Source organism: Acinonyx jubatus, chromosome B3 (assembly GCF_027475565.1).
Source record: "Acinonyx jubatus isolate Ajub_Pintada_27869175 chromosome B3, VMU_Ajub_asm_v1.0, whole genome shotgun sequence".
In the NCBI taxonomy this organism is placed as follows: domain Eukaryota; kingdom Metazoa; phylum Chordata; class Mammalia; order Carnivora; family Felidae; genus Acinonyx; species Acinonyx jubatus.
This window is the reverse complement of record NC_069386.1, coordinates 103,068,623-103,082,237: the sequence shown is the minus strand read 5'-3', so window position 1 is coordinate 103,082,237 and position 13,615 is coordinate 103,068,623. Positions and strand designations below refer to the sequence as shown.

The window sequence follows — 13,615 nt, the reverse complement described above, 5'->3', positions numbered from 1 at the left end:
GCTTCCTTTCTTATTACTTTGATTGGAGTTTTGGGTGTTCCCAAATTTTCTTAACACACACATACCATTTCTTTCTTTACTCATAAAAGGCTAATAACATTCATTATGAGTGGATTTATTGATTTGACTTTTAGAGTACAACCTTCCCTGATTTACAATTCGTGTGTGTGCTGGGGTGGAAGAGTGGGCCTTATTATCATTGCCATGTACCAATAGCAGCTGTTGGGACAAATTGCATTAATTAGAGTTGTTTAAAGCAATATACACCATTGGGGAAAGGGTATAGGACTAGTATAAATGAGTTCCAATAAGATCACTTTTACCGTATAGCTGAATGATTATATTGAGGAAAAGGGAAATAAGAATTCTACTACGGGAGAAGGGTGATTTTAGAGAAGGGAAAACTTTGAGTGTAAGGCAGATCTGGGGAGTGGAGCTTTGTAGTTGGGACTAAGAGTATTATTGGTCTCAAAGGAGAACATTAGGATGTTAGGGATGCAGAGCAGAAGGCAGGAAGAAGTCTAAGAACGTTTGACTATTTCACGTATGTGTATAAGGCTGGCCCTAGATGCCTGGGGAGCTGGAATCCCTTTCTTCTGTTGTCTTCTGTTCTGTTGGTCCTCTGGTCCAACCTGACTGATCAGGTTGTTATTTATTAGTACTATTCTTTATATGCATTTGGGTCAAGTAGACCCAATTTTGTGGTCTAGTTGGGAATCTCACCATACTATATAACATCGTTTTTATGAGATGTGGTACACATTTCAAACAACTGAAATGAAAACAGAATGTTGGAACACAACTTGGTCAGGCTGGGTATGGCTTATCCACCTGGTGGGTATTGAATTCAGGTAGAAGGACTGGTCACAGTATAATGTGTTATATTGTATCACACTGAATATACATAAAAAACCAGATCTTATGTATTCAATTCAATTCAACTCAATTACATTGCATTACATTACATTCAACAACTGTTGACAACTCTTCTGGAAATGCAAAGATAATCTCTTCTAGAGAGAGGTGGAATGGGTAAGGTAACAGTGCATATTTGACTATTGTGTTAGGTGTGTGGGGTCAAAGGTAAACAAGACCTTGCTCTGTCTTGAAGGTGTTTACAAATAGTACAAAACAGGACTAAGACCACTATTATAAAGAAGGGAATTAATAAATACAAGAGATAACGTATGTGAAAAGTGTTTTTGCAAATGTCAGGTTCTGTGGGGGTTGTTCTAGAAAAGGCCTTTGGATTCCTGACCTCTCTTTTTTACCCCTAATGAGGGTTAACGGAAGTAAACTGAGTCGTTGACAGATTCAAGGATGGAGGTCATGAATTCCTGGTGGCCACAAGACCTTTGGCAACTTACCTTCAGCCTCGGCTTTCTTCCCTGTTAAATGGGGATTATCATTATTTCTTTCAGGGTTACTGAATAGATGGAGCAGGTACTGAGTGAAGCACCTAGCATTGATCTCGGCAGGACTAAGGGCTCAATAAAGCATACTTCTTAGTCGGCGCTTGTTAACTTCTCTAAGGGAACACTTTGTTTGGGACTACTTTACAAGAGCCTACTTAGAGGCACTCCTAAGCCTCACAGTTCACACCAGGAATATCCTGCAGCCTGCAGCCACCGACGTGCACCCTTTGCCCTCTCCAAGGACCAGAGAAATTCGGCTCTTCCAGCGAAAACAGTGCCCTGGCCGAAGGCACCGAGGAACTGCTGCCACAGAAGGCCAGGCTTCGAAGAGGGACAGCAGGACCGGGGGTGGGGTCTCCGGAGGGGTCCCAGGAGCCCGGACCAGAGCGGGACCCAGCCCGGCCTCTCGGCTCGGGCCGCGAGAGCCAAGGCCGGGACGTGCGCGCCTAGGGGCGTGAGGCGTCGGCATAGGGTGTCGGTGCCAGCGGAGGCGGGGCGAGCACATCTCCCCGCCGCCCAATCCCCAGCCCTCGTCGCGGCCTCATGAATAAGCAACAAAGCGAAGCGTCCGCCTCCTGGCGTCCCAGACGGCTGAGGGAGCCGCCGCAGCTGCAGGGGCCGCGCCGGGGATGCCCAGCGCGGGCGCCGCCGCTCTCCTCCGCGCGCTGCTCGGCTGAAGGCGCACAGGTGAGCACGGGCCCGGCTCCTGCCGCTCGGGCGGCCGCGCCTGCAGACGGGGCTCCGCGCAGAGACGGAGCCGGAGCCCGGGGCGGCGCGGGGTCGCCCCGGGAGCGCTGCGGTCCGGGGAGCGCGGCAGCCCGGGGCGCTCCAGGCGTGCGCCCAGAGCCCCCACCGGAACGCTGTGCCCCGACGCGGGGTGCGCGGGGGGCAGCTCGGGGCGCGCTGGGCGCGGCGCGCAGGCCTCGGAGGACTCGCCGCACTCCTAGCTCCAGCCCAGCCTCCCGGCTCCGCACCAGCGCGCGGGCCTTTGTGCTGGCGGGGCTTGCAGGGCTGGCTGCTTTTGTGTGGGCTTTTCTTTCTTCTCTCCCTCCCCTCCCAGTCTCTCGGCGGTGGTAGAGAAGTTCCTGAAGACTCTGATCGGCTCCTTTCAGAGAGCATCGATCGCTGTGTCCCCGATGCCAATCAGTGTCCAGCAGCCGAGGAGCGAAAGGGGGCTGCGGTGGCCACTGAAATGTGTTCTGCTACTTTGCAGAAGACCAACAGTTGAGTGTTTAGTGCAGAAATGTCACGGAACCTCCTTGCGCAGACCCTGACCGGTCCTCCAGGACACGGCAGGAGGATGCTGCTTGGAAAGGTCGCTTAATTGGAAAGAGGGCTTGTGGGATAGACACGGAGGAGGTCAGGCTCTGCCTGAGACCACGGAATGGCTGGGAGGTGTTGCCTGGAGGTGCCTAGATATCAACTGTGCCTCCTGGTCACGGACAGAGCCCGACCTGTGTAGATTCCAAATATGTAAGCCATGGCTGGTGAGCTGGCTGAAGGTAGCCGGGGTGAACAAAATATAGGACTCTCAAGAGTTTGGAGTTCTCAAAGATGAGAAATCTTTGCCTTCCCGAGCCGAGCCCAAGGACCTGCCGGGATCTTAGCACCTAATTTCTGTGCAGAGGAGAGAAGACAGGATGCTTTAAAGTGTCTGCATTCTTTCTCTGGAAGTTTTAGTTCCAAACTTAAGGGGGAGCAGGAGTGGTTCACAAAACCATCCATAGAGCTCTGAAGGACTTCTCTAGGAAGCAACATGTGTGGTGAGAATTTGCCTGCCTCCCCTTCTTTTTAGTGTATTTCCTTGATCACACATGATGCTGTTGTACTCTAAGGAGTATTATTGAAGCCAAGCTTATTTAAAGTCATTGACTGATTTGTGCTCACTTGCCGGCAGAAACCCTCTGTAGCATCTATTGAAAGAAACTCAAAACCGGGGTTAGATTTCATAGTAGCACAGCATTGCTGCTTTTACACACAGTAGTGATTTAAGAGTGATCTGACTTACACATATGCCTAAGGTAGAGCTGTTGGGTTTGTCATAATAATGAACCAAGCACTTATACAGCTGACTTGATATTGATTGTGTTTATTCACAAAATTCCCAAGACTCACCAAGTCTAAGGTAGCTACGGCAACAGAGCCAATTAGGGAAATGTGGATTTGTCTTTGTTTTCGTAGGAGGCTCCTTATCTTATATTCTGGTGTTTCTTGCTAGACTTTTTAATATCATAATTTGCTATTACAGAAATGGGTTAATGCATAGATAGAACCAAATTGGGAAGATAGGCTTACCTGTTATAGAAAATTTCCACTTTTGAACCAAAGGTGTACTTATTCTTTATTTAGCAGATATTTGCCTGAAAAGTTGTGTATGGAATTGAATTTTTTGTTCGTTGAATTTTTTTTTTTCCTTACATAAGGAAGCTGGGTTTAATCTCTGTAGAATGAAAACTCATTCTATAATTAAGATGTGTGGTCAATCCTGTTTTTCCCATATTGTGTTTACGGGTGATTGTAAGAAAAGTATCTGAATCAAGTTTCAGCTTGAAATGTGAGATATTATGTTTATTCCTTGAAATGTCTACCTGGGGATTACTTTCTCCAGTAAAATCGGGTTTACTTTCTCCATGTCAAATCGGGTCATGGAAGAGAATTGTATGATGGATGGAGAAGAGCTTGTTGACCAAGATGGATTAGGATAGGATTCTGCAACCATCAGGCAATTCCCCGGTCACTTTGTCTACGTGAGAAGCCGAAGGAGGAAGCTCCATGGAAATATCTACAGGGAAAAAAGACACTATGGATGTTTCAAATTGCTCACATTTCGGTAGTTTGAGGGGATCGTATATCAATATCACACTAATATATCTTAAATTGAATGATACTTAAAACTTTTTCTTCAAACTGTTTTCATGTCTGTTATCATGTTTTGTCTCTTGTCCACCCTTTGAAGAAAACAGAATGAGCATTGTTACCTCCATCTTGCAACAAGGCAGCTGAGTTTCAGTGATTTGCCCAAGGTAGAGCTGGAACTTGAAGCCAGTATTTAAATCTTCAGTTCAGCTTCTTTTCCCAGGGATAGGATGATGCACTAGGGGCCACAGGCACTGACATCTTCATTGGTCTGCAGTGCTGCATTGTGGAGAGAACAAAGCTCTTGGGCTCAGTATGTATAACCTAGTTGTGGTCTGCGGGGATGGTAAAGCACTTTGCTGGTAGTTGCCAGTGTAACCTTCTTGACCCCAGCTTACTCATCCTCTTCCCTGTCGGCACTGATGCCGCTTTGCTCCTAGGGAACCAGGCTTTTCTTTGTAGTTATTCTGTTCTCCCTTCTTCCACTGTGGCCAAACATGCTGCTGAAAGGATCCTCTGTCATTCCAGCTACTCAATTTAAAGTGAAGGATGATGAGGTCCAGATGATCTTAAAGCCAATATATTAGGCCAATGACAGTTGTCAGTAGCACAGTGAATCAGAAATGGGGTACCATGATGCCATGTGCCACAGCTGGGTCAATAGGGTCAGAATCTTGATAAGCTTGGCTTTAGACAAATTAAATAGCATTGGCGAAAGAACCTTAAGGATTAAAAAGGTAAGACAATGACAAGTTAATTATTGAGGATCGGGATGTACAAAATGGAAAGATAATTAAGACACAAACAAAGAAGGGACAGAGTTTTCCTTTTCCCCTCATCAATCAAAGAATCACTAATTGGTTTTTATTTTTATTTTTAATTTATTTTTTAAGTTTATTTATTTACTTATTTTGAAAGTGTGTGTGAGAGAGAGAGAGAGAGAGAGAGCAAGAGCGAGTGGGGGAGGGACAGAGAGAGAGGATCCCAAGCAGGCTCCCTGTTGTCAGCACAGGGCTGGATGTGGGCAGGGCTGGATGTGAGGCTCCATCTCACGAGCCATGAGATCATGACCTTGAGCTGAAAAACCAAGAGTATGACGCTTAACCTACTGAGCTACCCAGACACCCTGCTAACAGGTTTTTAAAAGATGAGATGATAATTGGGAAGCAAGTCGACCTGAAGCTCTGAGACTCGTCACTTGTAAATGCTGATCTATTTTTTTTTAATGAGATTAACTCTGAAAACCTAAAATATAGCAGAAGTGAGAATGCAGGTAATTATTACTATTATTAAAATGATACGTGGAATAAGTAGCCAGAATTGGCCAGGTCTGAACAAAATACACATTTAGACATGGATAGACCATGCAATTTCATTGAAAATCTTACAGTATAAAATGGAGACTCTGAGCATTCTTTTTCACACTCCTAAACAGTTATTTACGTTCGCTTCACTGCAGCAAATATTTATTGAACACCTCTCCATGCCTACCATTATTAGTAATTATATGGCGGACAAAGGAAGCTAAAACACCAGTGTTTGCATGCAAAGGACCGAATCTCATTTGAGGTGGCAAGACTTACGGAAGTGATGATTTGTGCCAGAGAAGTTGGGAGAAGGATGGGAAGAGATTGGGCCAGGCATTTTTGTGACAACAGTTAGTAAACAGGATGTGGGGGGAAGGGGGCAGGGTTTAGATACCTGGGTAGGGAAGGAGGGAGTGTTCTGGCTAGTGCAGTGCTGTGAGCAAAACTTAGGAACCTGGAATGAGGATGGCAGGTAAGAGGGCAATATACTCGGTTGGTGATGGTTTGTAGGGGAGTTAGTGGTGTGGGTTGTCTTATAGATACGGAATTTGGCGGTTGTAAACTTCGTGACATTAAAGGATGCGTTGGGCAAAAGGGGGCAACATGAAGTTTGACAGAATTCACAAGTTCAGAAACTAGCATGCTCACGTAGGCAGGTTAATTGTCCTCTGTAAACCTGTTGCTTTCTCAGCTAATAAAAAATGGAGATAATGATAGAGCCTATCTCATTAGGTTGTTGTTAGGATTAAATAAGGTAATTTACATAAGGCACTCACAACACCTGGCATGTAGCATCCTCCAAATGGTGGCCACTTTTGGTTGGTTATTGTCATTTTTATTGTTAAGAATAAGCCATCTGGATTGTATAAAATGGATTGGAGAGAAGAGAGTTTGAACAGGATCATCGGTTGAAAGGCAATTAAAATAGTAACAGTCCAGTGAGGTGATGAGAAGGCCAATTCCAAGAGACATTATGGGGGAAGGATCCACAGAAGTTGTGAAATCTAGACTATAGAGAAGAGTTCAGGATGACACCAAAGTTTAGGTGAAGAAGACGGTGCGTTTGAGGTGGTATCCAAGTTTCTTCTAGGGGACAGTGAAAATCTAAGATGAGGCAGCTTTCTTCCCCAAACTCTATACCAGCTACTTACGGTATTTGTGTTTATCCCAAGAAAAGGAAAATATCAGGCAGATTGTTACCAGCTTTTTGGCATTCTCTATAGGCCTCCTGTGTCTTGAGTACTCTTAGGGCAATGTTCATGTTCCTTACATACTACCCATGGAACTCATTTCCTTTGGAAAAAAGGAACTTTGCCAGTGATGAGAATGTTTTAACATGCTGGTTCCCTTCTGTGTCTACATGTTGGTAACACACAAAATCAGCAGTCGACATTTCAGTTGGAAACGGTGTTGAAAAAGCGTTTAAAAAAATCCTGGTTATTAAATCTAGCAAGACGGCTAAATCTGTATTTTCTTATGTTGTCTTTCATTTGTCTTTGTAACTTGACCGTGCCTCGACTTGACAAAGAAACAGGTTCTGGACTGTATCTATTTAAGATCAAAGACAATGGTTGACAGAACAGCTTATCTGCCCACTGGTGGCAGAAATGCAGTAAATTGTTCAGCAGACTGCCGAGCCATGAGGATACCCCGATAGCAAATGATAGACAAAGTGCTACTGATTTGCTCTGAAAGGCATGCTTTTCAAGCTATTATTAGAAGCCAATACCACTATCAGCATTTTGGTTAGAGTTTATTTACCTGAATTAATGTGCATGGATGGATATAGTAGAAAGAAGGAGCAGCCATGGTGTGAAAGAAAAGTTAGAGAAATATTCTTTTGTATGTTAAATGTTCTTGAATTGAGTTCATTTAAGATAATGAAGACACAGAGTACTAATTAGCAATTAAATTTCCCCACCCTCTCCTTCCCCAGAAAAGTAGGCTCTGGACATTCCTCTGTTTGTTCAGTCAATATTTACTGAGCATTCCCTCTGTGCCAGGCACTTTGCCAGGGAGGGGGTACATGTCGAGGAAAAAAAGAAAAGGCCTACAGCCTGTGATAGATGATCACAGATGATTAGTTTTAGAAATATTGCCATTGCGTTGACAACGGTCAGCCTTTTCTTATTTATTCTCTAACGTCATGCAGCTCTCAGTGGAGGACACCATACTCATGGGAGTGGCTGTCTGAACTTGTGCTTTGAAAGATGGAGAAAGGCCTAGAACTTGAAGGTCATTTACCAATTTATCTGAGTTGCAGGCATGTTCCCTGCTGTCATCCTTATAGGCTGTCTCCTCTGCTTCTTTTAAAGTTCGGGCATCACTTTGAATAGTGGGGAGAAGGAACATAGGGCTGCAATACACAGACATAGAATAGGCTTGCGGGTCACCCCCATTTTTTCTGTAGTTGGATTTAGAAAGCAGGTGTCTGACACTTAATTACAGAAGGAAAGTCTTTGAGAGCAATGGCAGAATTCCCTTCACACAAATTCTAAAGCTCGAGATCTAGCTGGAAATAAAACCTTAAAGGAATATTCTGTTTGGGAAAGGCAATTGAGGCTATATTAAATCTCTATGGTTTGACTCCCCAAATCTGATTTGTTTATAAAATTCTCCTCTCAGTCTGCATGACTCTAGAACATATAAATAAAATGTGAAACATCCATCCAGTCATTAGAGTGCCTTGCCTACCTGATGGCACAGTTGTTGGAACATGAAAACATTTGCATTTTAATTCTATGCCCTATAGATAAAATATAAAAATGGATTCATGGAAGTAGAAGGGATTTATAAGATTATTTTGTTTAACTCCTCATTTTATCAAAGGAAAAACTGAGGCCATTTGCACAATATCCCATAGCAAGTTCTAGTAGCAAGAAAGCTAGGATTCAGGAATTGTTTTTCTCATTCTAGTCCATATCCCTCTAAATAATAGTCATTCATGATGGCCTGTTTTTTTCAGGTTTTTATCCAGAAGCATGGGATCATGTCGACCAAGTTTTTAGGCCACACCCTACATTGTCTGGGATGTTTAGTAAGATTTCATTGAATGGAAAAATATTTGTTCAGAAAAGGGCAGCTCTTTGAATAGATCAGAGTGTTCTTTACTTTTACATATGTTTCATAGTTCAAGTTGTACAAAGACGTAGTTTCATCAACTGTGAACATTCTTGTTTACAGTGCTTCTATATTTTTGTCTTTTTTTTTAATTTTATTTTTTACATTTATTTATTTATTTATTTTTTGAGAGACAAAGAGAGACAGCACAAGCGGGAGATGGGCAGAGAGAGAAGGAGACACAGAGTCCAAAGCAGGCTTCTGGCTCCAAGCTGTCAGCACAGAGCTGACACTCAACCGACTGAACCACCCAGGCGCCCCCTATATTTTTGTCTTAAGGGAGGCAGCAAGCCAGATACTATTACTAAATGTGTTACCTGGCTACGAAGTGGGATTCTTTAGGGGTCATCTAAAGTATGATGATAACTGATGTTCAGAATGTTGACATGTCTTGGCACATGCTAAGTATCTTTCCCGTATTCTCTCCTTTTTCAAGTATCTTTCCCGTATTCTCTCCTTTTAAAATGATGCTAGCTCCCTGTATGTCATTTAATATTTTAATAAAATTGTTGCAGACTCTCATCCCACATAGAGGGAAACTTACCATCCCTCTCACTATCTCTGAAGATTCTTGAGGGGGTGTAGTGACTTCTATTTCTCCTAGTCACCTCTGGCTTCAGTTTTCTTCTGTTGCTAAATTTATGATCCTTGATATGTGCTGGTCCTTTTCTGCACATGGCACCTCATGACATCTTCTCATTCCTGTAGTCTCCCAAAGTACTGTGGATTCAAGATTTCTGTGTGACAAATTGTCCCTAACGTGGTGGCAATAAATGGTTATAATTTCATCCCACTTCTGTGCACAAGTTCAGACAAAGCACAAGTTCAGAGTAGCTTGGCTGGCTGGTTCTGGCTCAAGGTCTCTTAAGCAGTTATGGTCAAGATGCTACAATTGTCTGAAGGCTTGAGTGGGGCTGGGAAGATGACTTCAAAGGTGACTCATTTGTGTGGTGCTGGTGGTTTGTCAGGAAGCCTCAGCTCCAAATCTGGGGATTCCTCTTTCTTCATGTAGAAAAATTCAGCCTTCTGTTTTCTCTTCACCTGTCTAGATCATGCTCTAAGGACTTGACCTTTTCTTGGTCTCAGAAAGACCTACAGACTAAACAGGGAAGCTTTGAGCTTCTTAAGGGGAGACGGACCAATGAAAACTTACTTTTTATATTTTATGTGTGTACATTATGTGCTTAACCCAAATAGTCTAATGATTACACATGAAAGAAAAAAATACAACTTTTATAAAGATTACGTTTTTATTCTAGAATTTTCATTCTTAGGTTTAATTTCCTAGAACATCTACAGCATCTGGGAGATTTCTGATGATGGAAAAAGAAAGGGCCCAAACAGCAAAGTAGATAAAAAAAACCCCGAAACTCATAAATTTGGTGGGGGGGATTAGTAGTTTTGCTATAGTTTTAGTTTTAATGAGAGTGTGAGTAGTTTTTTAAAAAATGCAACAAATCTTAATCTAATGATAATGTGTATTCAGGAAATGTTGCTAATTTAAAATGTATTTCATTTTCTTAAAAAGTTTTTTTTTCTTAAAAACACCAATTTACATTAACTGTTTTACCATTTCTACTCCTTAATTTTTGAAACATCAAGGGCATCAAGGGTTTGCCTTTCATTTTTATAGTTGTTACAGAGAAAAGAAATCATTTAAGTGTTTTAAAGAGGAATTTTAAATGAAAATCATTTACATACTTAAAAAACCTCTTTTTAAAAGTTTATTTATTTTGAGAGAGAGAACAAGCAGGGGAGGGGCAGAGGATCTGAAGTGGGCTCTGTGCTGACAGCAGAGAGCCTGATGAGGGGCTCGAACCCACAAACTGTGGGATCATGACCTGAGCCGTAGTCAGACGCTTAACCGACTGAGCCACCCAGGCGCCCCTACTTAAAAAACTCTTGAATGTAACTGGTATTCAGTGTTTTATGATGATGTCTTATAAGTTTTAAACCATAGTTGAAAGATCTCTGAATGTAATATAAATAAATGTAAGGTTTACTTTCTATATCTTGGACATATTGCCATTTTGGTAGTCATTTGCTTATGTGATTAATAGAGGAATTTGGGGAGACTATTGCAAATGTGACTTCAAGGGTAATTTTTTTCAAATAGGTATTAAAGAAACAATGAACTTAGTCCTTGAACTATGTGTACCTTTTCTAGAGAGCTTCAAGTTAAATCAGCTGCAAAATTCAGCAGGGAAAAGTGAACTGGGTTATCCAGTTCTCAAAGGTACAGAGAAGTAGAACAGCCGTCTCTTCCATACCATCTCTGAGCACCACGCCAAGGAGATGATTTTAACTTCTGACTTTACTTAAAGGGGCTTATTTACAAAATACATTTACATGACAGTTTGATATGCTTTATTTTTCTACAGGGCTCAATTACTGGAATTGTCAACTCTGCCAATTTATGTGCACATTTCTCTTCCACTATGAGCAGACCAATTGTATTGCACATTTGTCTGGCATTCTGTGGCCTTCTGCTTCTCAACGTTGCCACACAATGCGTGGCCTTCCCCAAAATGGGAAGAAGGGAGATAGCACATGGTCTTGCAGAAACAGGGCAGCCAGAGAGGATGAACACAGATGACCCAGAAAATGACTCTGTTACTTCAAAGTGTACTCCCCAGTTGGTAGTCTCTGAAGACCCAATGATAGTGTTAGCGGGGCCGTCAGCAACATCTTTAAATAAAGTATTTCCTATTAACAAAGAAGCTCATCCAGTAGGAACTGGGCTTATGCAGCCTAATAGTCCTGACATTTACACTGCTACTGAGACAGTGATCCCTGTGGAGGAGGAAGTGTTTGGGTCCAGCCAGCCAGAGAGAGTGTCTCCTGAAAGCCGATTCTCCAAGGCCATGCTAACCAACCCTACTGCTGCAACCGCACCTCTGAATATGGATGAAAAGGAGGAACTCTTCAGTAGTACCCTCATTCAGCCCATTGCGGAAGGGACCACAGAAGCAACACTGGGTTTTCTGAAGCATGTGGATCATCAGTTGTTTGCAACGGAAAGTCAGGAAAGAGTTAGTCTGGGACATTTCCCTTCCTCTGATGTGAATACTAAAGAAATGCTGACCACCAATCCAAGGACAGAGAAGTTTGAAGCCGACGCAGAACATAGGGCAACTTTTTTCCCTGGTGCTGAGCCCGCAGCAGGCATGGCACCTGGAAGCCCCATGCCTGATAGGGAGAAGCCTTTGCAGATGACAGCTGATCATACCCAGACTACCGCCACCAAGCACTGGCTCACAACCTCTGAGTACACCCTGAGTGTTGAGCCAGAAACTGACAGGCCGCTGGGAGCCCCAGGAGTCACAGTGAGTGTCAGCACTGCTGTTCCAGCTGCCTCTGTCATAAGTGATGAGTGGGATGACACTAAATTAGAGAGTGTAAGCCAGATAAAGATCCCAAAGCTTGGAGACAATATGGAGACCCAGGTGGGAATGGAAACGTCTCAGACAGCCCGAGTAACAGATAACGATGCTATGGAAGGTATGGAAGAGGGTGAACCTTTGACAGAGGTTGCAGATGTGGCTCTGGGGCTGCCAGAAGGGGAAACCCACATGGGGACAGCCCTGCTAATGGCACCCGGGGAGGAGCGATCGTCTGCCTTCACGGATCAAAGTTCCTTTACTCCCACAAGTTTGATGGAAGATATGAAAGTCTCTGTTGTAACCCTCTTCCAAGATACTGCAGACTTCATGGAATCCACTAAGGAGAATGATGCTATGTTTTTCATAGAGACCACTGTCTCCATCTCGGAATATGAATCTGAGGCGCATCAACTATTGGGACATACACTGAAAGGTAAAAGAAAGAAAGAAAGAACAAAAATAAACTTTGGGAAGGTTTTGATTTGAATTTCTTATTTTTTAAAATTGGTATAATTGACATATAGCGTTGTATTACTTCTAGGTCTCATTTTATGGGTTTTTTTTTTTTGAGTGAGAATTTAGAAGTTCTCTAAGTTTTGATGAAAAGCAGAAGTAAACAAATACAAAATGTATTTTATGTAGAAATTACACCCAAATACAACCTCTGCATGTAGGCCATTCAACAGGAAACAATTTGTCCCCACCCCTATCATTTGGCAATTTTGGGGACATTTTTGGTTGTCATAACAGACAGGTGCCAGGATATCTACTGGGCCAAAGAGGCTTGTGAACATCCTGCAGCACGTAGGATAGCCCCCCAACCACAAAGACTTTTCTGATCCAGAGTGTCCGTAGTGCTGAGAAACCCTGAAATAGACTGATAGTTTTCACACATGTCATTATGAAAATGTATAACTATTCAGGAAAATGTTAAAGAACTAGCTATATGTTTAAATGGTATAATACACAATATAGGATATTATTTACATATAGGTGTAAAAAATACTCACATACCTGATAATTTCTTACCAAAAGCTTTCGGTAATATTTATCTTAACGGCATTAACCACCTGAGTTCTTTGATTTTGTTTTCCCAAAAAGAAATTCATCTAGAAATAAGAAAAAACCCCAATACTGATGAATTCTCTCTGTTGGCTTAATACTGTACTACTTCCTCTTGGCCTTTATATCTGTGACTGTTATGAGCTGATGAGCCTTACATTTGTTGCTGACGGATAATGTTTTTCTTTTATTATGTGTAGTTGGTCACATAACAGCATGAGGAAGGATAGACTTAGTATACATGCATATGCTCATTCCAAATTGTTTTGGAATATGTTCATCTTGTTATATCAGCTCAGTAGCTCCATTAATGGAAATTTCAAATTAGTAGTATGTTTTGTAAAGTGTTGAGATTGAATTAAAATGGTAAGATTGAATTTTACGTGTCCAGTTCAGTTTTTAAGGACCGAAAGACTTAGTATACTGTACATTTTCATAGAAGCTTCCAGAAAATGTTTTGTAAGTTGGTTGT

At 42.5% G+C, this 13,615-nt stretch overlaps 1 protein-coding gene across 3 annotated transcripts in view; it reads left to right on the top strand.

Annotated features, from left to right (window-relative positions):
- Nucleotides 1-1,536: 1,536 nt before the first annotated feature.
- The window catches only part of ARMH4 (armadillo like helical domain containing 4), a 129,662-nt gene continuing 117,583 nt past the window's right edge, over nucleotides 1,537-13,615 (top strand). For all 3 annotated transcript variants that reach the window (XM_053224483.1, XM_027065807.2, XM_027065808.2), the window contains exons 1-2: nucleotides 1,537-2,102; nucleotides 11,080-12,514. In XM_053224483.1, the coding sequence (XP_053080458.1) occupies nucleotides 1,959-2,102; nucleotides 11,080-12,514 (1,579 nt within the window). In that variant the 5' untranslated portion in view covers nucleotides 1,537-1,958. The remainder of the gene's footprint in view (nucleotides 2,103-11,079; nucleotides 12,515-13,615) is intronic.